This window comes from Hemicordylus capensis, chromosome 5, assembly GCF_027244095.1.
Source record: "Hemicordylus capensis ecotype Gifberg chromosome 5, rHemCap1.1.pri, whole genome shotgun sequence".
Lineage (NCBI taxonomy): Eukaryota > Metazoa > Chordata > Lepidosauria > Squamata > Cordylidae > Hemicordylus > Hemicordylus capensis.
The window spans coordinates 258,182,998-258,208,491 of record NC_069661.1 but is presented as its reverse complement, the minus strand read 5'-3'; the positions used below and the strand labels follow the sequence as shown (position 1 = coordinate 258,208,491).

General features: G+C 54.8%; 2 protein-coding genes across 8 annotated transcripts; one reads left to right on the top strand and one right to left on the bottom strand.

The window, feature by feature from the left end:
• Window positions 1–1,651: 1,651 nt before the first annotated feature.
• Window positions 1,652–15,753, bottom strand: RABL2B (RAB, member of RAS oncogene family like 2B). Of its 5 annotated transcripts, none has more exons than XM_053252454.1 (10): window positions 15,738–15,753; window positions 15,124–15,233; window positions 12,995–13,135; window positions 9,413–9,442; window positions 6,015–6,094; window positions 5,431–5,510; window positions 5,087–5,198; window positions 3,364–3,461; window positions 3,110–3,193; window positions 1,652–2,449 (listed from the first exon to the last, which is right to left on the bottom strand). In XM_053252454.1, exons 3-10 carry the CDS (start codon window positions 13,096–13,098, stop codon window positions 2,369–2,371), a joined length of 669 nt encoding a protein of 222 aa, XP_053108429.1. In that variant the 5' UTR covers window positions 13,099–13,135; window positions 15,124–15,233; window positions 15,738–15,753; the 3' UTR covers window positions 1,652–2,368. The 5 variants fall into 5 exon arrangements, with proteins under 5 accessions (XP_053108429.1, XP_053108431.1, XP_053108430.1 ...); XM_053252456.1 differs by lacking the exon at window positions 15,738–15,753 and adding an exon at window positions 9,860–9,951 and having other exon boundaries at window positions 15,124–15,269; XM_053252455.1 differs by lacking the exons at window positions 15,124–15,233; window positions 15,738–15,753 and adding an exon at window positions 14,867–14,994.
• Window positions 14,711–24,088, top strand: NME6 (NME/NM23 nucleoside diphosphate kinase 6). 3 transcript variants are annotated; one of them, XM_053252460.1, is made up of 6 exons: window positions 14,711–14,815; window positions 17,216–17,389; window positions 19,165–19,267; window positions 19,782–19,821; window positions 21,143–21,303; window positions 23,657–24,088. In XM_053252460.1, the coding sequence occupies exons 2-6, from the start codon at window positions 17,297–17,299 to the stop codon at window positions 23,824–23,826; spliced, it is 567 nt and encodes a 188-aa protein (XP_053108435.1). In that variant the 5' UTR covers window positions 14,711–14,815; window positions 17,216–17,296; the 3' UTR covers window positions 23,827–24,088. The 3 variants fall into 3 exon arrangements, with proteins under 3 accessions (XP_053108435.1, XP_053108434.1, XP_053108433.1); XM_053252459.1 differs by lacking the exon at window positions 14,711–14,815 and adding an exon at window positions 15,162–15,293; XM_053252458.1 differs by lacking the exon at window positions 14,711–14,815 and adding an exon at window positions 16,787–16,809.
• The last annotated feature ends 1,406 nt before the right edge of the window (window positions 24,089–25,494 follow it).

Below are 25,494 nucleotides of genomic sequence, written 5' to 3'. Positions count from 1 at the left end.
GAAAAACCTCACTTTCTCCACGCAGTGCATCATTTTGTAAAATTCTAGCATGTCTCCTGCTTGGTCATATTTTGCCAAAGTATCATTACTTGGGATCATGAGTCCCAAGTAGCATTATTAATTATTATGAATATTTATATACAGCTTTTCAGCCAAAAAAACCCCCAACACCACCGCCCAACTGCTCAAGGTGGTTTACACCGGAAAAAAGAATAAGAATGTGAAGGTCCTCTGTCCCCAAAGGGCTCACAGTCTGAAAGGAGAAATGAGGCAGACAACCAGCAACCACCACCGGAGGGGTGCTGTGCTGGGGCTGTATAGGGCCAGTTGCTCTCCCTCTATCAAATGTAAGAGAACCCCCCCTTTGGAAAGTGGCAGCCTTCCCTCGCACAGAAGCCCCCCCCCCCCTCAGGCCACGCTCCTCTGCAGCCACAGTTGCCACCTGCAGACTTGAGCCTCCCCTGGGCCGTGCGGCTTGCCTCTGGCTCCACTGGGCGCTTAGAGGCAGGGAAGATTCAGACGCCCCCACCAGTTTGGGTGGCTTGGCCTAGTTGGCCTTTCCTGGGTAGTTTGAGTTTGGCAGGTGTCCAATATGGAATTTCCATGAGCAGTGGACTACCCGATACGCCTGCAAGGCACCTATCAAGTATTGGTCAAAGACTGAAATCAGGCATAAATGTTGTGTGAAAATTCAGATCTTTTCTTAACATTCAGCACCAAAAATTGCGGATGAGAATTCTGGGGAGCCAACATTTCAGTTCTACTTTAGACTAGAAAGTGGTGTGTGTGTGTGTGTGTGTGTGTGTGTGTGTGAGTGTGCGCGTGCTGTCTCTGGCAGAGGCAATGCCCAGGCAAGCCACCTCCGAGTGGTGCTGCAGTGTGGAAGGCAATGCTTTGGACCCCAAACGTCACCCAGAGGTCATTATCTGGCCACCCCTAAAACAGAGCGTGGCGGAATCCAACATGCTTGAATGGCCCGTGCTGTGGGTCAGGAGCAGCCAGCTGGCGGGGAGGGGCCCAGCTCAGGGAGTGGCAGAGCCCCCGCTGGGCACACAGGCCGCCCCCAGCTCAATTCCTGGCAAGCTCTCCAGCAGCCGCAGCGACCTGGCCGGATGAGCCAGTCCTAATGAACCCTTCCTGGCTGCTCGGTTGCACCTCTCTTGCATGCCCCCTGCAGGCTGGCCATCCATCAGGCAGAGCGGCACAGTTAACTGCTCAGCTCTACCTGATGATTGGCTCATTTGTAGGCAGTGCGGCTCTCAGGCGAGGCAAGAGAGAGAGAGAGAGAGAGGAGCAACCTGAGCTGCGGCTGGGAGGCAGGGGCCGCCTCGCCTCCTTGGGCACCCCCCTGGTCCTTTAGGACAAGCCGCTACTGCTCTCCAGGTAAGCCTGGCTGCCAGTCAGTGTGGATGATACTGAGCTAGAAGGACCAGTAGGCCGATGCAGGGTAAGGGAGCTTCATATCTGGGAGGCAGTTTAGATTCAGATGATGTGGAGGGCAGACAAACCCTCCTTGTCTGCCCTCCACATTTGACTTGTGGGGAGGTTTGGGTACAAGTGAGAAGAAATGGCACTGAAGGGGTCAACCCGCACCATCCAATACAGCAGCGCAGCCAAATATAGCAGGCGTGATCAAACCTGGGTCCTCAGATGTCGTTGGACTATCCATTTATTTATTTAGATGTGCATACTGCCCAACGGGGCGGTTTACAATCTGAAGAAAGACAACGTCCAGCTCACAGCAACGACAACACAGCTTAGAAAATGCACAGCCTCTGCTGCCACTCCCCTCGTCCGTCCCCAGCCACAATGGCCAGAGGCCAACCACATCTGGGGACCCAAGCCTGAGCACCCCTAGATTCGCTTACATGCCTCTGAAATCCAGCTGCCAATCGGGGGCTCTTCATAGGAGCCCGATGCTGGAGAGGCACCAGGCAGCAAGGGGCTCCTGCCTAGCAGCCAGAGGTGGGACTAGACAGAGCCCTCTGGGTCAGATCCAGCAGGGCGCTGAGTAACTCAACCAGAGCCTTTTTGCTCTCTTGGGGCAAGTACAAGAGAAATGCCAGCATTTTGCCACAAGTCCTTGGGTGTTTATTTCTGAAGGGGGGTGCCATCCTCAGCTGCTTGGGACCCCAACCGGGCCCTCACGGAGCAGCCTGGGAGCCCCCGGGAGGCCAGCCCCCACCACGGCCCTCGAGGGGAGGCGGCTGCTACAGGTGTCTCCTCAGCGGTCGGTCCACGCCACGACTACCTGGAGCACCGGCGCTGGTCTTCGCTGGGTGACTTTCTCCAGGAGGGCTGCCAGGTGCCTTTGGGGAGAGGATGCCCGCCTGCCAGCCTCTTGCAATGCGGGGGAGTGGGGCCAGGCTCAGGCCGAGGGGGGCATTTCCTTGGGGCCGTTCTCCTCTTTGTCGGCGGAGTCCTCTCCCTTCTTCTCCAGCTCGAACTTCTGGAGGGGGCAAGCAAGGCGGAGGCTGAGCTGCCAGCAGCAGTAAGCAGGCCCAGCTCCTTTCCCCGGGCTTCTGCCTGGAGCGCTCAAGAGGCAGCTCCACTGGGGAGCCACAGCTCCCTCCCCGCTGCCTCCACAACCAGACTTGGTTCCAGGAAGGAGGGAACCACCACTGCTGCCAGGCATTCCCACCGCCCACCTGCCTTTCGTGACCAGAGGGAGCACAGAGCGTGGCCGCTCCAGGTCTTCTCTTTGCCTGTCCTGCAGGAGCAACCAGGAAGTAGCCGTGTAGGAGAAAGCAGCTGTCAGCAGGGAGAACGAGGGAGGGACCCAGGCAGAGTGGGGCCAGCAGCAGCCAGGCACAGGGGGCAAGGAGAAGGGCAGAAAGAGGCTCTCCAGCTCCTGGAGTGTCCTGGCCATGAGCACCACAGCTGGCGACCAGAGGGGGGCAGAGGTCTGCAGCCTGGAGTCCTCAGATGCTGTGGGGCTGAAATCCCCACTCTTCTTTGGCCATGGTGACTGAAGGAGGAGTTGTGATCTGACAACATCTGGGGACCCGAGTCTGGGAACCCCTGACAAGGGGGCTGGGTGCACCCCTCACCCTCCTCAAGGGCAGAATGCTGAGGCAACCAAGGAGCAGCTCAGGGGAGATTCTCTTACTTCCAGTTCCTTCAGGACATCATCCATAAAGTCCCCCGAGTTCTGTTTATAGGCAACTGCCAGTTTGATGGCGTCATTAAAGACCTGTGGAAGAGGAAGTGAGCCAATCACTGGGAGAAGAAAGCCGACCCATCCTGCCCCTTGCCAGAGGAGGGTGGGGAGAGGACCGGCCAGCCCCACAAGAAGGCAGTCCCTCTGCCTCCTCCTCTGCCCAGGAATGCCCCCCACCACAGGAGACAAGGGCCTTCTCTCACCTTCACCACGTTGGTGCCGTCTGCAGCCGACACAAAATAGAAAGGCAGGTTGAACTTCTGGGCAAAGTTGAAGCTTTTCTGAGTCACCTTCATGTCCGCTAGAAGAGCAACGGAGAAGGTTCTTGGTTAGGGAGCCATCCCAGGAATGCCCACCACCCACAAGTCGGGCTACCAACATGACACCCAAGCTGTGGCGGCTGCTGCTGCCCCCCACCGCCTCTCCTCCCCCGAGCAAGTCCGGGCCAGCAATGCCAGCCCTTGCTGTAGTCCAAAGACGGGGCATTGCTCAGTGGCAGAGCATCTGCCCTGCATGCCAAAGGTCCCCAGCTCCCTCCCTGGCAGCATCTCCAGGGAGGGCTGGGAGAGAAAGCTTGGAGGGCCACTGCCAGTCAGTGCAGATGATCCTCAGCCCGATGGACCAAGGGTCTGACTCAGTAGAAGGCAGCTTCCTGTGATCCCATGTCTTGTCTGCTGCTCATGCTTCAGGCAAGCTTCCCGCCTAAACATCAACCCAAACCAACCCAGGTGCTTGCAACCCCTTGGGGGCCCCAGAGGCTGCCGCACTCCAACTGCTGGGAGCTGGAGGCCAGCCAGATCTGGGGAGCCCACCAAGTGCCACATGCGAGTCTGCTCCATTCAGCACTCCACTCCCTTTCTGGAAAAGCCCAGTCCATAGAATGAAGTTACGGAACTGCTCCAAGGACGGGGAGGCGGGTCCGTGGGGCGGAGAAGCGCTCAGCCCAGCCAGTGCCTATGGAGACGCTCAAAACTGGTTTTCACCTGGAAGCTGTTTGTGTGACCAACAGGATCTACCAGCCCCAGGAGCAGCTCCGTGCCATCTGGATGCAGCCCAAACGATCAGCGCTAGAAGGGTTCTGCCCTGCATCCGGAAGCCCAGAGGCTGAGCTCTGGGCCGCAGAGAGACACAAAAAACAGTCCCTGCCCAGCAGCACTTTCGGATGCCTTCCTGCCCTCTTCAGTCTGAGAGAGGGGTCTTGTCCATGCTGGGTTCCTGTACAGCACAGGGCCTTTTCTGTGGTGGCGCTCACACTGGACACCGCTTGTCCCAGGGAAGGCCACATGGCCACTATGCTGACACCATTCACTTGGCAGCGGAAAGGACTCTTCTGGTTCAGGAAGGCATTTGCTGGCCACGGAGTATCTCAAGAGTCCTCAAACTTGGGTCCCCAGATGTTGTTGAACTACAATTCCCATCACCTTTGCCATTGTAGTCGAGGATGATGGAAGCTGTGTTCCGACAACATCTGGGGACCCCTATCTGAGGATGCCGGGATGAACAGATTTCCTTGAATTCTGCCACTGCTGCTGTTGCTCTGCAGGTGCTTTCAACATCTGCTTTTTGGTGGTGGGCGTTGCTTTTATGACTCCTGGACAATGTTTGGATTTGTAGATTATGATTGACTATGCTTTGTGCTCCTTAGTTCTTTGTGTGCAGCTTTGGGTTCCACTTTTGGGCAAAGGATGTGACTCGTACATCTTAAAGCTTAACAAACAAGGAAGACCGGCCACCTGTCTGTCTCATCTCTCCCAGCATCTTGGCCCTCAGAGTTTAAAAGCTGGTTTCCAAGTTAAAATTTGATCCCAGAAGGCGACAGCCAGCCAAGTAGGAGTGGCAGAATGGGGTTCCCAACTTCCAGGGCTCCCCACCCCGCTGACCCCACAAGGCCCACATGCAGCCTCATGGAGCTCCGAGGATCCCTACCGTCAATTTTGTTGGCAACCACAATACAGGGGATCTGGGGGCGGAAGTCACGCAGCTCCTTGTACCAGTTGCTCAGGTTCTTGTAGGTGATCTTCCTCTGAACATCAAAGACCTGGCCAAGGAGAAAGGCCCGTCACAGCCTGAAATGCCCCAGGCGCTGCAATCACCTCAACAGTAAGCTCAGCTGATTACCTGCAAGGTAATCACATGGGCCGGTGTCCTTCCAGAGGCTGCACTGCAGCTTCTGGCCCAGGGTGACCCGCAGCCCCCTTCCTCTCCCAGCTCTTCAGCCAGATGGAGCTGCCGGCTCAGGCTTCCCTCTGCCACGCGGCCGGTTCCCTTACCATGATGCAAGCGTGGGCTTTGTGATAGTAGGAGGCGTGCATGCTCTGGAAGCGCTCCTGCCCAGCCGTGTCCCAGAAGTCTGAAAGGAAGGAAGGCAGCCAGGGGCTCAGAGCAGAGCAAGAGGTGCAACGGGCCTCCTGGGCTGGCTGAGGGCGAGATCTGCTCTCCCCGGCTGGAGCTTCTGTGGCAGTTTCCTGCCCTGAGCAGGGGCTGGACTAGAAGACCGGCAAGGTTCCTCCCACCTGGACATTCTGCGATTCGTGGGCCCACAGCATCGGCAACCTCTGGACCTCCCTCCCTCCCGCCCTCCGCCGGACCCTTCTCCTCTGGGCTCTTCTCATCTGCCACGACGGGCAAAGTGGCCTCCGCCGCCAAGTCCAGCCTCGCTCAGATGGCTTGCAGGCCCTGCCCTGGACAAGCCCTGGTGTGGCTCACCCTCGGGCCCCGGCCCGCTGGGGGGGATCCCTGTTCTCGCAGGGGCAGACTGAAGAGCTCTAACCAGCCCTGGTGCCCGCAAGGGGGAGACGGGAAGTGCGTGCCACAGTCAGGTGGCCCAGGGAGGCAGCGTCCAGCAAGGCCTTACCTACGAGGACCGTCTTGCCCTCCACGGTGGCCGTGTGCTTGTAGAGCGTGAGGGCAAAGGTGGACAGCTGCTGAGGCTGGCTGCAAAGGGAAGTTAAGGAGATGCTGACAGAGGTTAGAGGGATGCAAAAGGCTTGGGAAGGCACAGAGGCTGGAGAGCGCCATGGAGAGTGCAGCAGATGCAGGGGGCTTCTGCAATCACAAGAGGAACATCAGCTGCCCAGTAAGCCTGCTGTGCTCATCAATGGGCTGGCAAGAGGGCGGCTTGCTCCCAGACCCTGCAGCACGAGCTTTGGGGGGAAATGGCCATTTGGAACTATGCTGGTGAGAGAGAGGAACCAGAGCTGTGAGGGTTTACTTGAGACCAACCAGCACAGAATCCAAGGATTTCAGCCCCCAGCTGACCCACACAGGGTATATGCTAAGCTATACCCTTTCATCTGAAAGCCTTGTTCTCAGATGCCAAGCTTTGGGAGGCAGCTGTGGTTAGACACTCTGCACATGCTTAGAGCAGTTTCGTTCTTCTTCTGACAATTGCTTTAGAAAATCCTGAGGTTCCAAATGGGGCCCAGGGCTGAACTTGGGAGGGAGCAGTTGCCTTTACTTCCTCACTATGGATCCAGCCACTGGGAGCTCCAAAAGAGCCCAAGGAGGGAAGGGAAGGAGGCCAAGGGCCCTCCGGGGGGAAGGCAGAGCAGGATGGAGTCCACTCTGCAGAGGGTCAGTTCCTCCCTCCAATGCGACACCAGAGGGGGGACCATTGGCAAGGACTGGCGTGGGCCTGGTCTTGCTCCTTTCCCATATGCCAGCCTGTGCCCAAGAAGCTATGCCAGGAGCCAGGTCCCTTTATCACGCCAGCCACAGGCGGCCCTTTCACAAGGCCAGGCCAGGCCATCGCCGCAGGCATGCGCAGGGCAGCGAGATGCCCCTGCAGCTGGCAGAAGAGCAGCCCTTGGGGACCAACCTGACCCCTGCCAGCTTGGCCAGAAGCGCCTCGCCACGTCCTCCTCTCCCCACCTACGTGCCACTTCCCAAGCCTGCAAGGGCTGCTTTCGAATGGGGACAAGGAAGCATTGGCGCCCCGTCTCAGGTCCCTGGGCCACCCCGGATGTCAGCGGAGGCATCTGGTGACCAGGAAGACTGACTCATGGCGAGGTCTGAAGCGGAATGTCGGGTCAAGCCGGGGTGGGCCATGAGCAGCTCTCCAGATGCTGGGGACCTACAACTCCTCTCCCTCACCCCTGCCAGACACCGTCTCTTACAGGCGGGGAAGGCAGGCGTTGCAGTTCAGCCACAGCGGCAGAGCCACACGCTGCCCACCCCGAGGCCAACCTTTGATACACAGAAAGAGCAACGTCTCTTGTGTTTCTTGCTCTTTATGCGTGGAGCACCACCAGCACACATGGCACATGCTCCAAGAGACTGACAATCGAGACACTGAGAGGAGAGAGGGAAGGGGACGGCGATGGTGGCCGTGGAGGGACACATACTACTTCTGCCCACACACCCTTTCTCCCCTCCGGTCCCGTCTTCCTGCTTAACTCTTAGCCCGATGAAGACCTTGGAAGCTTGCTGCTTAACACTTCATGACTTTTTAGTTGGTCCCAAGAAAAGCATTGGCCTCCTCGGCTTGTGGATTGACTGTATTTCCCCCAATGGACCAGCACAGCTACTTATGATTTTATGTACTGAGGCGTAGCTGCAGTAGGCCATGGGGTCCAGGGGCTTCTGTCAAAGGTTTCACAGAAGGGGTGCGTTTTGGGGAGGAGCACAAAGGCAGGCAGGCAGGCAGGCAGAGACCTCTGCAGTGCAGAAGACCTTCCAGTGGCCGAGGGTGGGTGCTGCAGGGGTAGCAAAAGTCATGGACAGGTATGTCCTGGGAGGCAGGAGCGGAGAGCGAAGGGGAGGCTGCGGAGGGCTTTGAAGTGAAGGATGAAGAGTTGGTGAGAGATGCAGAAGTGCACTGGGAGTCCGTGTAAGGAGAGGGCCGGGGGGGGGGCGCGGGCGGCAGCTGGCCCAGGATTTGGCAGCAGAGTGCTGGATAGCAATAGCAATAGCAATAGCACTTACATTTATATACCGCTCTATAGCCGGAGCTCTCTGAGCAGTTTACAATGATTTTAGCATATTGCCCCCAACATTCTGGGTACTCATTTTACCGACCTCGGAAGGATGGAAGGCTGAGTCAGCCTTGAGCCCCTGGTCAGGATCGAACTTGTAACCTTCTGGTTACAGGGCGGCAGTTTTACCACTGCGCCACCAGGGATAAAGGTGGTGAGCAGGTCCAGGTGCACAATGGAAGAAGAGAGAACATTCTAGCAGTCAAGGCAAGAGGTGAACCACACTCGAACCAGCGTTTTCACCAAGAGGCTCACATTCTGCTCAGCTTTTGCCTTGACTACAACAGCAAACTCCTCCTTCCTAGTCTTCCGTTGCCACACGGAGGCCCACTCAGCTCCACCCAGAGCGATCCCAGATTTCTGGGGCTATTCCATGATACATTTCTAAAACAAAAATGCATAGATGGATCTGAATACATGCAATCGTTACTGACCTCACCTGCATTGTAAGAGTTCGTTTTCCAGGAAAACATACAGGCTTCCCTGAACAAGTACACATTCTATACACCACCTCTCAGAATCAGACTCAGATGCAGAGATAAATGGAATTGGCTCTTGGCCTATGAAATCAGGATGTTTTGGGGGGAAACTAGAAAAAACGGAAGGAGAGGAGGGGAGCAAAAGATGGCAGCTCATGCAGCGGCCCAGCAGAGATGCCCAAAGACAAAGCCCTCGCTGGGCCACCAAAGGCCTCTGTAGGACAAGGCAGTGGCTGCCTGCCATGGCTCTCCTTGCCCCACCTTTTCTCTGAGAAGGAATGGAAGACAAAAGGCGTTCCAGACAAGCTTGACCTGACGGGCTAACCACTTGGGGATACACCCACCAAGTAACGCAGCCTGATAAATTGCCATAGGCCACCTCCAGCCTCAGAGGCAGGATGCCTCTGAGTGCGAGTTGCAGGGGAGTAACAGCAGGAGGGAGGGGGTGCCCCTCTTCGCTCCTGCCTATGGGCTTCCCAGCAGCATCTGGGGGGCTACTGTGTGAAACAGGATGCTGGACTCGAAGGGCCTTCTTGGGCCTGATCCAGCAGGGCTGTTCTTATGTTCATATGGAAGGGTGCAGGGTTTGGCTCACTAGCTTGCTCTCCTCGCCCCGCCCCAAATTTCTACTGGCCAGGGAAGCGGGTGGGTGCCACATTCGGAGTGTGTATGTTGATACTGGCTTTTCTTATAGGTTGTGGTTATAAGACTGCCATTACTGCATCTCATAAAAGCTCAACGGACTCTGAATAACAATATACAAATAAATGCATCTTCCTGTGCAAATCCTCAAAGGATACAATCCATCCAGGAGAAACCGTTCCATTAACCTGCAAGAGTGAGAAAGCAAAGTCCAATAAGGAACAACCCAGTCCTACAGAGACAGATTAGTTTAGATTAGTTTAGCTAGAGCTAAACTGCAGAGCTAGAGAGGATAACAGGCCAGATAGTCCATCCGCGCAAGAGTGACCCATAGCACCCAGCCTGAGATGGGGCACCTGCAGTGAGCTTTGAGCACACAGTGGGGCTGTCTTGTGCTGAGCGTTTCTAATTCCACTCACAGCAGCTCTCCAGGCTTTCAGGCAGAGGAGTGGACGGGACCGGGGTCTGTGTGCACGCAGCGTATGCTCTGCCACTGAGCAGCATGCAGATGCCCATTGAGGAAACCGCTCCAGGTGCAATATGTTAAGCCAGGCTCCAATTCCTTCCCGGCTCCAAAGGTGGCCCACAAACAGGTGCAGACTCACCCAGAAAAGACAGCAGGGCTGGATTATTCAGGTACCCAGAATAGATGTTTGGTGTTCTATTAAGAGGGCGTGGACTTTGTCTTGTCTTTTGGCTAATTCAGTAGATGATGAAGAATAGATGAATGATGTGATTGTTAATTGTTCGTTTTCAGTTTCACAGAATACTGAGAAAATTGTGTAATGAAGTTAATTTAAGGTCTGCTCATCTTAAGTGGCACAGCAGGGAAATGCTTGACTAACAAGCAGAAGGTCGCCGCTTCGAATCCCTGCTGGTACTAAATTGGGCAGCAGCGATAGAGGAAGATGCTGAAAGGCATCATTACACACTGTGTGGGAAGAGGCAATGTTAAACCCCTCCTGTATTCTAACAAAGAAAACCACAGGGTTCTGTGGGTGCCAGGAGTCAACTTGATGGAACACTTTACCTTATTAATCCAAAAGAAAATGGGCGTTCATGGCATGAGCCATGAACTCTCTGAAAGGCCAGTGGAAATAGAGGAAACTACCCTCTACTGAGTCAGACGACTGGTTCTTTAACAATATGTCCTTATTAATAACGACAAAGAATATTTATATACCTATTTATATACCGCTCTTAAACCAAGTTCTTAAAGCGGTTTATATAGGAAAATAAATAATACATAAATAAGATGAACATAAGAACAGCCCTGCTGGATCAGGCCCAAGAAGGCCCATCTAGTCCAGCATCCTGTTTCACACAGTGGCCCACCAGATGCTGCTGGAAGCCTACAGGCAGGAGTTGAGGGCATGCCCTCCCTCTTGCTGTTGCTTCCCTGCAACTGGTATTCAGAGGCATCCTGCCTCTGAGGATGGAGGTGGCCCACAGCCACCAGACTAGTAGCCATTGATAGACCTGTCCTCCATTAACTTGTCCAAGCCCCTTTTAAAGCCATCTAAGCTAGTGATCATCACCATATCCCATGGCAGAGAATTCCATAAATTATGTGCTATACGAAAAAGTACTTCCTTTTGTGGGTCCTAAATTTCCTGGCCATCCGTTTCCCGGCATGATTCCAGGTCCTAGTGTTGTGAGAGAGGGATAAAAATTTCTCTCTGTCCACTCTCTCTACTCCATGCATAATGTTATACACCTCAATCATGTCTCCCCTTAGTCGCCTCATTTCCAAGGTAAAGAGCCCCAGATGCCATAGCCTAGCCTCATAAGAAAGGTGCTCCAGGCCCCTGATCATCTTGGTTGCCCTCTTCTGCACCTTTTCCAGTTCTACAATATTCTTCTTAACACACAGTGACCAAAACTGTACGCAGTACTCCAAATGTGGCCGCACCATAGATTTGTATAAGGGCATTATAATATTAGCATTTTTATTTGCTGGCCCTATCCACTCACAGCACAGTACTTCCAGTGACTGTTGCTGGTGTTTGTCTTATGTTTCTTTGTAGATTGTGAGCCCTTTGGAGAGAGGGAGGCATCTTATTTATTTATTATTTCTCTATGTAAACCACTTTGGAAAACATTGGTTGAGAAGTGATATATAAATATTTGTTGTTGTTGTTTTCAGTCCCCTTCCTAACGATCCCTAGCATGGAACTGGCCTTTTTCACAGCTGCCACACATTGAGTCGTCACTTTCAATGAGCCTTCCACCACGACTCCAAGATCCCTCTCCTGGTCAGTCACCGACAGCTCAGATCCCATCAGCATATATGTGAAGTTGGGGATTTTTGCCCCAATATGCATCGCTTTACACTTGCCAACATTGAACTGCATTTGCCATTTTGTCGCACACTCCCTGTTTGGAGAGATCTCTTTGGAGCTCCTCACAATCTCTTTTGGATTTTACTACCCTAAGTAGTTTAATGTCACCTACATATTTGGCCACCTTGCTGCTGACCCCAACTTCCAGATCACAGCAAGCATGACTTGTCCCCTTAGCTAAGCAGGGTCCACCCTGGTTGCATATGAATGGGAGACTTGATGTGTGAGCACTGCAAGATATTCCCTTCAGGGGATGGAGCCGCTCTGGGAGGAGCAGAAGGTTCCAAGTTCCCTCCTTGGAAGCATCTCCAAGATAGGGTTGAGAGAGATCCCTTCCTGCAATTTCGTTGCCGCTGGGCAACAACTGGGGGGGGGGGGCGGCAATGTTGAGCAGGCCTGGTGTAGACAGTACTGAGCTAGATAGACCAATGGTCTGACCCAGTATATGGCAGTTTCCTATGTTCCTATGTCCCAGTACAGATCCCTGGGGGACCCCACTTCCTACTTGGTGAAAACTGTCCATTTATTCCTACCTTCTGTTTCCTGTCCTTCAACCAGTTACCTGTCCAAACATGGTCCCCTTATCCCATGACTGCTGGGTTTACTCAAGAGCCTTTGGTGGGGAACTTGGTTAAAAATTGTTTTCTGTCCCCAAGGGGCTTATAATCTAAAAAGAAACATAAGGTAGACATAAGGCAGCTACTAGAGGGGTGCTGTGCTGGGGTTGGGTAGGGCCAATTGCTCTTCTCCTCCTAAATATAAGAGAATCACCACTTTAAAAGTTGTCTCTTTGCTCAGTTAATAGGGAACTATTATTATTATTGATTAGGAGGACAAGTCCATCAATGGCTACAAATATTGATGGCTACAGGCTGCCTCCAGGCTCAGAGGCAGGATGCCAATGAATACCAGTTGCAGGGGAGCAACAGCAGGAGAGGGGGCATGTGCCCGTCTCCTGGTTGTGTGGCTTCCCAGAGGCATCTGGCGGGCCACTGTGGGAAACAGGATGCTGGACTAGACGGGCCTTTACCCAGATCCAGCAAGGCTCTTCTTATATTCTTATGGCTGGTCCATCTAGCTCAGTACAGCCAACAATGTCTGGCAGCATCTCTCCCAGGTTCCAGGCAGGAGTCCCTCCCAGCCCTCCCTGGAGACGCTGCCGCCCGGGACTGGACGTGAGACTTTCTGCACGCCAAGCAGATCCTCTGCCACTGAGCTATAGCCCCATCCCTATATGCCCATATCCATACAGATATGGAAGCAAAACACAGAAGTTTGCAGGACAGCAAGGAATCTGGGGCTTGTTACATCAGCCAAGGCAGCTCCTCTAACTGCTGCTGTCCAGAGAAGAGGCAAAGACGCACTGCACATTCTCTAGAGGACCCTTCTGTCACTCACTTGGACTTCCCCACCGCGCTGTCGCCCAAGCAGATAATTTTCACGTTCTCATCAGCATCGTATTTTTCCTGGTCCAGCTCCAGGCTGGCATCTCCACTGGACATCTCTTGGGTCCTGACTGCAGGATCAGTGCTGGTGCCGCTGTAAAAGAAGCAGACAAGTCACAAAAGCAGAGTTCAGGAGCCTGTTGTGACCGGTGCCCTACGGCATGACTTCCCCACTTGACGTCCCAGCCTGGAGATGCTGCCAGCACCGCCAGCTGCCACTGCCTGTCTCTAGAGGAGCTGAGCCAGTTGAGCACTGAGCTCTCCACCCATCCCCAATCTAACAGTCCCCAGCCCTCTTCCGGCGACCACTTCCTTGTGAACGGGCAAACCAGCCTTGCAGTGCCCAGCTTGGGCCACATCCCCATGGAGCACAGAGCCCATCTGGTGCTGGGTGCCCCCTACCCCCCCCCCCTTTTCATGGTGCTGCCCCTTCTTCTGGGAAGGCAGCTTAGAGGGCAGTAACTCTGCCTGCCAACATTTGCTCAGACTTGCTCTATGGAGTCAGACCTTCGGTCTATCTCGCCCAGCGCTGTTTACACTGACTGGAAGCAGCTCTCCAAGGCTCCGGCAGAGAAGGGCATTACCCAGCCCTCTTACCTAGAGATGCTGCCAGGGTTTGAGCCTGGGCCCTTCTGCATGCAAAGCAGGGATTCTCCTGCTGGTCTGGTGGGAGCAAGCATGACTTGTCCCCTTTGCTAGGCAGGGTCTGCCCTGGTTGGCATTTGAATGGGAGACTAGAAGTGTGAGCACCCTAAGAGATTCCCCTTAAGGGGATGGTGGGGCCACTCTGGGAAGAGCAGAAGGTTCCCAGTTCCCTCCCTGGCAGCATCTCCAAGATAGGGCTGAGACACAAGATTCCTGCCTGCAACCTTGGAGAAGCTGCTGCCAATCTGGGTAGACCATACTGAGCTAAATAGACCAAGCCTCTGACTCAGTACATAGCAGCATCCTATGTTCCCTAAAAGGCTTAGTAGATATGAACATTGGAAGCTGTCCAGAACTGAACCATAGCTCAGTGGCAGCACATCGGCTCTGCATCTAAAGAAGGTCCCCGGTTCCCTCCCTGGCAGCAGCATCTCCAGGTAGGGCTGGGACAGACTCCTGCCTGAATCCTTGGAGAGCTGCTGCCAGTCAGTGTAGACAGCCCTGAGCCAGATGGACCTACGTGGTCTGACTTGGTCTAAGGCAGCTTCCTGTGTCCCTGTGGAAGTCCGGCCCTTGGTACACCCTGCTCAGGACCGTCCGCACTGATCGGCAGTGTCTCTCCAGTGTCCCAGGCCTTCCCAGCAACCTCTCTTGGAGACACTGCCAGGGACTGAAAGGGGACCTTGTTCTGCACGCAAAAGCAAGGGGGCTCTTCCATGGAGCGATGGGGGTCTGGCGCTGCCTTGGACCCACGCAGCCCTTTGGGTTCAGCTTGCAGTCTTGCCTGCTCTACTTCCTCCATCGCTGCGATCTGCGTCCAAACCAAGCTCTCAAAGCGTTTACACAGGAAAATAAAGCATAAATAAAGAAGAGGGTCCCCAAAGGGCTCCTGGCTCAGAGGCCGGCAACGGGCACCACGGGAGGGATGCTGTGCTGGGGCTGGAGAGGGCCGGCCGCTCTCCCCCTGCCTGCCACCACTTAAAAGGTGCCTCTTTGCTCAGTCAGACTCGGGGGGGGGGGTCTACGGGGCCTGGTGCAGAGAGGCCCCCAGCCTGCCCCCCCTCCACCCCCAGGAAGACAGCCAGGGGCGGCTGTTGAGAGGGACGAGGGGGCGGCGGCCGCCCTGGAGGTGGGTTCCCGCCCCCCCCCCCTCCGCCCGGCTCAGCCGCGGCAGCGGGACCTGTGGGGCGCGCGACCCCCCCCCCCCCCCCGCCCTGCAGGCTGGCCGTTCGTCAGGGAGGGAGAGCTGCCTGCGGGCGGGGTTCACCGAGGCGAAGGGCAAGCCTCTCCCGGGCGAGCTGAGGGCGGCCCGTCCTGCCGCTGCCCGGGCTGGGCTGGCTGGGCGTGGGGGGGGGGGCGCCCTGCGCGGCTCCTCCTCCTCCCTCCCCCCCCCCGCCCAGCGGGGCCCTCCTGCTGCCGCCCCTCCCCAGTCCCCACCTCTCGGACTCCTTCCTGCGGCGGCGGCGGCGGCGGCTGTTTCCCGGGCGCGGCGGCTGCTGCTACGCAACGGGAGGCGGCGGCGAGGGCGAGGCCTAGTCCTGCTGCTGCTGCTCCGCCGGCGCCGGGAGAGAGAGAGAGAGAGAGAGAGACGGGCCGCCGCCGCCGCGGTGAGCCCCCCCCCCTCCGCCATCTGGATCCGGATTAGCCGCCCCGGCGCCTCTCCCCCCCCCCCCCGGGGACTCATCCTCCTGGACTGGATCTCGGGGCGGGGGGGGGGGGCTGACCCCAGGCAGGCAGGCAGGCAGGCAGCCCCCGCGGCCGCGCCTCCCCCAGGGCCGCCCCCCAGCGCCAGCCCCTCCACCTCCCCCGCTGCCCCCGGGCCCCAACCCCCGGCCGCCGCCGCCGCCCGCTGGGCCTGAGGAAGGGCGGGCTGCCTGCGGGCCACCTGCTGCTGCCGCCGCTGCCGCTCCAGCCCCCTTGCCCGTCGGCCGAGGCGTGTCCAGCGCCCGCAGCCAGCCAGGAGGCCCCGCTCAGATGCCCAGGAGGCTCCCCCGCCGCCGGGCCCCCTTCGGCCCCCCAGGAGGGAGGCAGGTGCAGCCATCTACACAGACCTGCCTGGACCAAGCGGGCGGCGGCGGCGGCGATGGATCTGCACCCCCCCGCCCGTGCAGCAGCAGCAGCAGCAGCAGGGCTCGACTTAGGCCGACTCAGCTTAAGCCGCCCTGCTGGTTTTGGACTACAACTCCCATAATCCCAAGGCACAGTGGCCAATAGCCAGGGATTATGGGAGCTGTAGGCCCACATCTGCAGAAGGGCCGGAGTGGAGCAACCTAGGGCTACTCACCTGTGGAGGCATCACAGCGTTCAGACATGCCCCCACCCTGCACCATTAAGTGCCCCACCCATGCTGCTCCCCACACACATGATGTCGCATCTCAACCAGCCCAAAACAATGTGCAGAACAGGGAGTGCGGGGACTTGCAAGACGACTGCGGGGAGACATGATCGAGGTCCTTAAAATCATGCATGGTGTGGAGAAAGTGGAGAGAGATAAATTCTTCTCCCTCACTCTCACACAACACTAGAACCAGGAGTCACTCCATGAAATTGACTGCCAGGAGGTCTAGGACCAACAAACGGAAGTACTTTTTCACACAACACGTGATCTACTTGTGGAACTCTCTGCCACGAGATGTGGTGACAGCCAACAACCTGGATGGCTTTAAGAGGGGCTTGGATATCTTCATGGAGGAGAGATCTCTCAACAGCTACTAGTCGGAGGGCTGTGGGCCACCTCCAGCCTCAGAGGCGGGATGCTTCTGAGTACCAGTTGCAGGGGAGTAATGGCAGGAGGGAGGGCATGCCCTCAACTCCTGCCTGTAGGCTTCCAGCAGCATCTGATGGGCCACTGTGTGAAACAGGATGCTGGACTAGATGGGCCTTCTTGGACCTGATCCAGCAGGGCTGTTCTTATGTTCTTATGAGTGCAAGTGACTCACACTTCCTGCTCCTCCCTCTGTAAAATGGGCATAGCAGTGACCCATCCCTGAGTTCTCAAATGTTGTTAGGAAGGTGCATCCCACCATTACCACCGCTACGGATATTTATTATACCATTTTTGAATAATAGTTCTCAAAGAGATCTACACAAGGAAAAAGAATAATCTATAAAGATGGTTTAAAGGTAAAGTGTGCTGTCGAGTTGGTGTTGACTCCTGGCAACCACAGAAAAGCCCTGTGGTTGTCTTTGGTAGAGTACAGAAGGGGTTTACTATGGTCACCTCCCGCGCAGTATGAGATGATGCCTTTCAGCGTCGTCTTCTGTTGCTGCTGTCCAATATAGGTGTCTGGGAAATCATAGTCTGGAAAACAGAGCAGCAGGGATTCGAACCGGCAACCTCTGGCTTGCTAGTCAAGTCATTTCCCCACTGTGCCATTAGGTGGCATAAAGATGGTTTACATACTACAAAATAAGGTGTCAGTTCAAACTGCTATAGAAATGGTGCGTGCTGTCTGTGCTGGTTCCCCTTCCCTTCCTGCCCTCCTGCCGGCTGCTCAGCCCCTCCAACCCTCTCGATGTTTGTTTCCAGGGTGATGCTTTTGGGACAGGTGCCCATGCGAGTCCCAGCTTGGCAGGTGCAGCGCCCACTCCGAGGCCTTCCAAGAGCAGGATGAGGGCCGTCTTGTGTGCTCCGCAGCGTGTGCTGCAGCTGACCCTTGCCATCATTAAACCGGATGCCGTCGCTCACCCTCTCATCCTGGAGGTAAGACCTTCACGTAAGAAGAGCAGACCAAGATCCAGAACAGCTGGATCGGGGCAAAGGCCCACCTCGCCCAGGGATTCTCGACCCTGGGTCCGCCAATGTTGCTGGACTGCAGCAAGCAAGGTGCCTCTTCTGGGAAGGTCTCCAGCGGGGTGTGGAGGCAGCAGTCCGGACCCAGCGGAAGGACATGCTGATGGGAGGCAGGTCTTTGTCGGACAGGTGTGTCCCCCTTTGGGGTCTGGGGGGGGGGAAATCTAGAGCCCCTTTTTGTTGACATATGTGAGTGTTATCCCGTGCCTTGGCATATCTGTTTGTAGCCAGTCTCCAGGTGGGTGACAATTTTAAAATGAGTCACAGTCAGATTTAAGGAAAGACTGCATGGTATCACTGAAGGCCCTTAGCAGCTCAGTGCTTACATTGGGTAGCCCAGATATCAAAAAGGTCTTGCGATGTTTCTTAGGCCAGGGGTTCTCAATTTCGGGTCCCCAGATGCTTGGCTACAACTCCCATCCTCCCCACCCACAGTGGCCTACTTAGTGTATGGGGATGATGGGAGTTGTAGTCCAGCAACATCTGGGGATCCAAGGTTGGGAACCTTTGGTTTCAGCTTTAGCAAGTCTCCAGGGGCAGGGAGTTCCACAGATGTGTGCTTCCCTGTCTGTACATGGTGCATGGAAAGTATTGCATGGGAGTCCTGTTGACCTGAGCCGGCATCATGGGATTCAAGGAAGAGGGATGCCCTGGGTATGCAGGGTCCCAGCCAGCTCGGGATTTATTGTTAAAAACCAGCAGTTTGTGTGAACCATGTGCAGAAAGTAATAAGAAAGATGGTGAGCTGTTGGCCCATGGCAGGAGGTGAAGCCCCACACTTTTCAGGCTCCTTACAAGTTATGCGAAATTGACCCCCGTCGTAGACCTGACTGTGGTTTAACTTCAAGGCTCCGAACACATGAATCAGAGGTCTGGGGGAGAGCAAAAGAGGCTGAACTTCTTCACCACTCAAAGGGCACTTCTGGCCACCACACCAGGTCTCTGGAAGCCGCCCCAGAGTAATTGGGGAGGCTGAGCCTTGCCAGCGGCACAGCCCTTCCTAGCTCCCCCCAAGTGCTCTGGATGGTGCCCAGTGTTCCCTCTAACGGATTCCCAGATGTTGTTTACTACAACTCCCAGAATCCCCAGCTGCAATGACTTTTGCTTTGGGATTCTGGGAGTTGTAGTCAACAACATCTGGGAATCCCTCTGACGGAACACTGGTGGTGCCCTTTGTGCTGAAGGGGTATGGTCCAGGGGTCTTGAAGCTGCTTCTGCAATCTTATTTACTGGCCTGCTTCATACAGTCGTTTGAATCTAGATGTGAATTGAATTGATGAATCTAGATGTGAATTGATGGCTTGATGTGAATTACTGGCACTAGTGTGATTGTGTGACCCCAGGCCAAGGTGGGAGTCTCAGATTCATCTCGGACCATAAACCACCACAGCATGGATTCACACAGTCACACCAGTTTGGGTAACCCACGTTAAGCCTCGATTTGGATGATGGTGTGAACCAGGCCGCTGTGTCCCAACTGCATGAGCTGCTTTCTGGATCCCTCTGGCTAACTGCAGAAGGCATTGCTGCAGAGGTCCTCCTGAGGGGTGGTGTGTGACACTGTGGCCCCACAGACCCCGTCATGCCTGCCCTTTGCAGGCCCACAGCTGCCCCTTCTGTCCTTTCCCTTGTCCCTTGTGTGGGCCCAAAGAGTATACATCTCCTCCTCTTCCTTGTCTTTCTAGGCTGTGCACAAGACCATCCTGAGCAAGAGATTCTTGATCGTCCGGAGTAAGGATCTGGTGTGGAGCAGGCAGGACAGCCAGCAGTTCTACCAGGAGCACTCAGGTCAGGATCCCAGCAGGCCCCTACAACATTTCCCCACTGATCCCACCTGGCCTGCAAGGGGGGCCGAGGGCCAGCAGAGAACCTAGGAATGGCCATGAAGAGAGGGCCCCAAAGAAAGAAGCTTCCAAGCTTTTGATGGCTGAAGTCCAGGCGTTTCAGCTTATTTAGCTTGTGGTGATCCCTTCTAGTCCACACAGCATACAGGGGCAGGGGCAGATCCCCGCAGTGTGTGCATGGAGCAAGACAGACCCTTGTCCGGCACTCATGCAGGATAGGCTGCATTTCCTACACAGAAGTGGTGTATCTACATGGGAAAGTGGTCCTGAGCTGCGAAGCCTAACTGAGTGGTTCCTGCCTTGGAGGAACTCCTGTCCTCAGTTGTGGGACGGGAGCAATAAAGTTCTTTGGACACAGAAAAAACTGGATGGTGCTTATGGTGGGCAGGGTGAGCACCCTAGGAAAGCTCTGAGAGCCCCCGTTGGCAGCATGTCTTTCTCTCACCTTCTTGTTCCAGGGCGTTTTTTCTACCAGAGGCTGGTGGAGTTCATGGCCAGGTATGTCCACAGCCCCCTGGCAATTTCCCTCCCAAAGGCTCCTGGAAGACCTTGCCGCTCCTGTGTGCTGTGATTGTTGGACGTCCCCCCAGCCACGTTTACCCTGGAGCCAGAGAGAAGGGCTTTGGCCACATTTACCCCCCCCCCACACACACAACTCCATTTCTAATGCCCGGTGGGCCAGTAGACCCTCCGCTAAGCTCATCATCTGAGGGCCAAAGTGGACAAGATCCTAAATGTGACTCTTAAAATCGCAGCTCTGGAGGGAGTCGGCAAGGATTGGGTCAGAGGTGCATGGACAGGGTGTTTAGCCATCTCCCCTCATGGCATGGCCCCACTGAAAGCACCCCTCCATCCCCTCCCAGAGCTGCTCCGGTTGATGCAGACGGAAGCTTCCCTCCTGGGGCTCAGAGCAGCCTCCCCAGGAGTGCTTTCCTCAGGACTGCTGTGTGAGGGGGATGGGTGAAACGCCCCCTTCCCGTGTGCATTGCAGTCCCCCGTCCCCACAGTTGCTCTTTTCATGAATAAGAAGGAGGAGGAGAAAACCCACAGTCCCAAATGATGCTGCATTCAGGCTCTTGTCTGGTTCGGGCCCTGGCTGTGGACTGAGCTGCTCTCCCTGCCTGCCGCCAGAATTGGCCTCCTCCACAGGCAGGCCTGCTGCACACCTTTTGTGCACAAATGGGGCAGGAGCCTGGCTGGCACTCTCTGTGGCTTGCCTCATTCTCTTTCTCCAAAAGCTAAACGCCCCTGGGATGGTCATAAGCATGGGTGTAACCTTGGAGAAGCCACTGCCAGTCTGTGTAGACAATACTCGAGCTAGACGGACCATGGTCTCTATGGTAAAGGTGACAGTATTCCTCTGTGACATTCCCTGAGCCTCTAGTTTCCCCCGCTGCCTTCTCCTCTTGCTCTTGTCCCAGCCAGTGAGCCCCTGATTCTCTAGGGGGCCCAGCAGCCCACTCTGGCCACTGATTGGTTGATGGCCCACTAAGCCTTTTCCTTCTCTCTCCCTCTGGGCTCCACATCCGCCACTCTCAGCAGCCACCAGTGGCTCTCCAGTCTCAGGGGAGAGTCCCTTTCTTAAAGATACTGTGTATGCTCAGGGTTTTTAAAAAATGGCACTGCATACCTGCAAATATGATGGCACCCTAGTCCTGCCATGTCTCTCTTGTGGGAAGAGTAGGCTGTAACTGGTGAAGTGGGTTTTGCGGTCTTCAGAACGAGGAGGGGAACCGAAAGAGGGAACGTTGACCCTTTCCGCTAAAGAGAACCCTTCATGGTCTGTGTCTCTCCACCTCTCCCGTCCGTTCTTCTCCAGCGGCCCCATGAGGGCCTATATCCTGGCCCACGAGGAAGCCATCCCGCTCTGGAGATCTCTGATGGGCCCCACCAAGGTGTTTCGGGCCCAGCACACTGCCCCGGAGTCCATCCGCGGGGCATACGGCCTCACTGACACGCGGAACACCGTGCATGGCTCAGGTGAGTCAGAGAAAGGTAGGCCTTCAGTGAGAAGGAGTACCACTTGTTGGGCAGGTTTTGTCTCCAAAAATATTCTCCAGATAACTTGCAGCCTTCAAGGCCTTTGAATGGAAAGCCTGCATCATAGACATCACCCACTGAGCCAAGGACTGATTACAGAGGAAGGAGTGGAATTGTGCCAGGGTGTTCTGTAGCACTCAGCACAAGGAAGGCATGTCCAAAGCTAGCATGAGGTCTCTCGTTGGTACTTCCTGAAATTGTCATGTTGAGGATGGAAACGGTCATCAAAGCATATTTAGACATTGATGGGGGCGTTTTTTGGATTAAGTTCACGAAGAACCACACAGAGGCAGCCCGGATAATACTTGTGCCTTTAAAAAGCGGCAAGAGTTAGAAGCTGCCAGACCGGCTTCATTAAGGCATGGGGGTTATCAGCCTTGGGTCCCCATGTGTTGCTGGTTCACAACACACCAACCACATCTGACCACTGTGGCTGCGGCTAACCCTAACGCCTGTGTTAAGGGCTAAAGGGGTGACAGCAGCAGCCCCAGAAGCCTCTACTGAAAATACAGCTTGGCTGCCAGAGCACACCTTTTGGTAGACAAGAATGGCTGTTCTGAAGCGGAAGAGCTAGGTCCAAATTCCCACGCCAGGCGGCTGCTTCTGTTTGAAGGAGGGAGAGCCCTTGTGTCCCTTCACTGTCTGAACACGAGAAGCTGCCTTATCTGGAGCCGGGCCACCTGGCTGTGTGTCGCCTGCTCTGTATGGCAGCAGTGCTTCAAGGCCCCTGGGCGTGGGTCCTTCCTCGTGGGGACAAGGCCGTAGCTCAGGCACAGAGCATCTGTGAGCAGAGGCACCATTTTCTGAGATGTTCTCCACACCTTGGGAAGCTTTCCTCTTCTGGACCATACTGTCTGTGGACTTGCATTGTTATATATAACAAATACACGACTGAGTATTCAGAGAGTCTCGTTATGTACCAGCCATCAAATTCCCCATTGGCATAACTCAACCACAGCTATAAGTAGAAAGCATATTGCTTGGCGACGGTGTTCTCAGCTGTGAACTGAATTCTCTCTTAAAATGTGTCCCTGGTTTGTGTGGGCTGCCCTTCCCCTCCTCTTCATCCTGAGCTCAACCCCAAGATCCATCTCTGTCATCCCTGGAGGCCTTCAAGAGAGCCATAAAGACCTACCTTTTTCAGCATGACTGTTAAGCATATTTAAATGGCTTTCATAATTGTAGTAGTTGTTGTTTTAATTATTTTTGTTTACACAGTCAGACAGGTGTTATTGACTGGTTTGTTTTATCCAGACATTGAGTCCTTCCCAAGGACCTGGGATGGCTGAATTTTATTATCAATATTGTTGCTGTTATTATTATAGATATCGTCGCAGAATATAGGCTGTTTCCAGTAAAGCTGGTTTTTGTAATTGGCTGATGGTGATTTCTGTAGCCCCTATGTATTAATAAAAATGAAGATGTCAAAATATTATGGGACTTCTGACTACAAACAGACAAACATCTGCCACACAATACACCAGATATAACTTTAGTCAAGAAGAAAGAAAAACAAGTCAAAATAATCGACATAGCAATACCAAGGGATAGCAGAATAGAAGAAAAAGAAATAGGAAAAAACCACCAAATGCAAAGATCTACAAATTGAAATTGAAAGGCTGTGGCAGAAAAAGACCCAAATAATCCCAGTGGTAATTGGCGGCCTGGGTGCAGTTCCAAAAGACCTTGAAGAGCACCTCAACACTATAGGGGCCACAGAAATCACCATCAGCCAATTACAAAAAGCAGCTTTCCCGCGAACAGCCTATATTCTGCGACGATATCTATAATAACCAACAGTACTGATGATAAAATTCAGACATCCCAGGTCCTTGGGAAGGACTCAATGTCTGGATAAAACAAACCAGTCAATAACACCTGTCTGACTGTGTAAATAAATAAATAATAATAATAATTCAATTTCTATATCGCCCTTCCAAAAATGGCTCAGGGCGGTTTACACAGAGAAATAATAAATAAATAAGATGGAACCCTGTCCCCAAAGGGCTCACAATCTTAAAAGAAACATAAGAGCGACCCCAGCAACAGCCACTGGAGGGATGCTGTGCTGGGGGTGGGTAGGGCCAGTTACTCTCCCCCTGCTCAATAAAGATAATTGCCACATTAAAAGGTGTCTCTTTGCTAAGTTAGCAGGCGCGCAGTTTTCAAGTGAGTGTTATGTTAATATTTTAGATGGTTTTATTTTGATTGTGAGGCCTTTTGGAAGGGGCGGTGCATCCATGAAATGAATGGAGCACCCGTCCACATTTTCTCCCCGCTCTGGCTTTGACAGATTCGGCAGCATCTGCCAGCAGGGAAATGGCCTTCTTCTTCCCGGAGTTCAGCGAAAGGGAGTGGTACCAGCACGAGGAGCCGCAGTTGCGTGGTGGGCCGGTTTGCTACGACACCAAGGCAGCAGTTCACCGAGTGCCCAGAGATGGCTGGACACCAGAGGCGGACTGAAGTCAGGTGGGGGTCCTCTGCTGGGACTTAGGGGTCCCCTGCCTCCTGCCAAAGGAGCAGCAGCAGCCAGCATGTGAACATGTCCTTGGAGGGTGAACAGGCAGCTGCTAGGCACGGCAGACTACTCCGAACAGCCTCCAGAATTGGAGTTTCGCCCGCCCAGGCTCTGCCAGGACCTGAAGAATTTGGGCACACAAGAAGGACAGAGAAACGGTGCCATTTGCACAGGTCTGTGCCAAAACAGTGTGTCCGTCCACCCAGATTTCCCGTTTCTGGTCTTTTTTAACACCGTGGGCCAGGGTTTCAAAGGAGACGCACTCTGGCTCAGAGTTCTCTGGAAGCCGGGCCTTCTAACAGTGAGGTAACAGACCTCTCATCCCAAATGTGTGGGGACCCTTGGTGGTTCCTCTGCCTTCTGCAAGTGCCCAGAGGACCTCTTGTCTTCCCATGTCCCACGGTTGAGATCCAGCACTGAAAGCAGATTCTGGGGCTGAATCCTGGCCTCAGCTTTGTGCCAAATCCTGCTGCCAACCAGGTCAAGTGGAAGTGAGTTTGACATGAGTGCAGCCGTGCTTGAAAGGCAGGCAGGAGGAGAGGCCTGGGACCCCAGATCAAAGGGCTCTGCCTGTGAGGTCTGCTGGCTTTCTGTTCTGCTCCTGAGCTGGAAGCTCTTTAACGAAGCCTGCCACGACTCCTCCCTCTTCCGTCTTAGGGAGACCCCTCATATGCTCCCCTTCTGGCTCACCTGTTGGAGATCGTGATGAGCTGCACTGTGTTTGGGGGATAATTCTGTTCTCAGCATCCGGCATAGATTGGGCTACCTGAATTGAGGCCAGGTCGCTAAACGTGACCTCATGAGCGCTGTGCAGTGCATGATGCATCTGTGATACAGCCTAAAAAGGTATCGGCCTTTTGGGCCACAGCATTCCTTGGCTGACTTATGTCCAGCTTGCTATGTGCTCTAAGCTAGGGGTTCTTGGGAGAAAATGGCTGTTGTGGCTGGGAATGATGGGAGTTGTAGTCCAACAGCAGCTGGGGAGTCCAGGTTGAGCTCCTCTGCTCTCATCCCTGTAGAAGGCAGCAGGTGGATTTTAGAACACCAGAAAAGGTGCAGCGTGACTTGCCTTGGAGAGGGAGACTGCCTGGGAGCAGTGCAAGATGGGGACGGGGGCGACTCCTGCCGGCAACCTTGGAGAAGCCACTGCTAGTCTGTGTAGGCCAGGGCTGCTCAGCATCGGCCCTCCTGCAGGTGTTGACCTACAACTCCCACAATCCCTGGCTTGGGGGGGGCGGATAGTGGGAGTTGTGGTCCAAAAACAACTGGGGGGGGGGCAAAGTTGAGCAGGCCTGGTGTAGGCAATACTGCGCTAGATGGATCAATGGCCTGACTCGGAATATGGCAGCTTCCTACGTTCCTAAAAGCCCTGCTCGTTCAGACCAAGGTGGGTCCAGCCAGGCCAGCATTCTGACAGCCGGATGTCCATCCCCGTTTCCCCCCAGACAGTCACTGTACGACAGAACCGATGTGCAGATTGTTCTCACTGGCTGTGCAGGATCCAGCCACCTTCTCTCAAGGGAGCAGTGCCGTCTCGGGGCCATCTCATTTCCCAGGAGTCTGACCTGCAATACGCTCTTAACTCAGAATGTGCAACGCAGCGTTGCACGTTT

Bases quoted from the DNA above. Each gene is read 5' to 3' on its own strand.
- RABL2B (XM_053252454.1), bottom strand. From the start codon at position 13,098: ATGTCCAGTGGAGATGCCAGCCTGGAGCTGGACCAGGAAAAATACGAT. The intron at 6,095-9,412 runs GTATCCTTTGAG...TTCCCTTTGCAG, and splicing joins CGGTTTCTCCTGGATGGATT to CCAGCCTCAGCAGCTGTCCA. The intron at 3,194-3,363 runs GTGAGAGAAGGC...CCTCTTCCACAG, and splicing joins ACGGCACCAACGTGGTGAAG to GTCTTTAATGACGCCATCAA.
- NME6 (XM_053252460.1), top strand. From the start codon at position 17,297: ATGAGGGCCGTCTTGTGTGCTCCGCAGCGTGTGCTGCAGCTGACCCTT. The intron at 19,822-21,142 runs GTATGTCCACAG...GTTCTTCTCCAG, and splicing joins CTGGTGGAGTTCATGGCCAG to CGGCCCCATGAGGGCCTATA. The intron at 21,304-23,656 runs GTGAGTCAGAGA...TGGCTTTGACAG, and splicing joins GAACACCGTGCATGGCTCAG to ATTCGGCAGCATCTGCCAGC.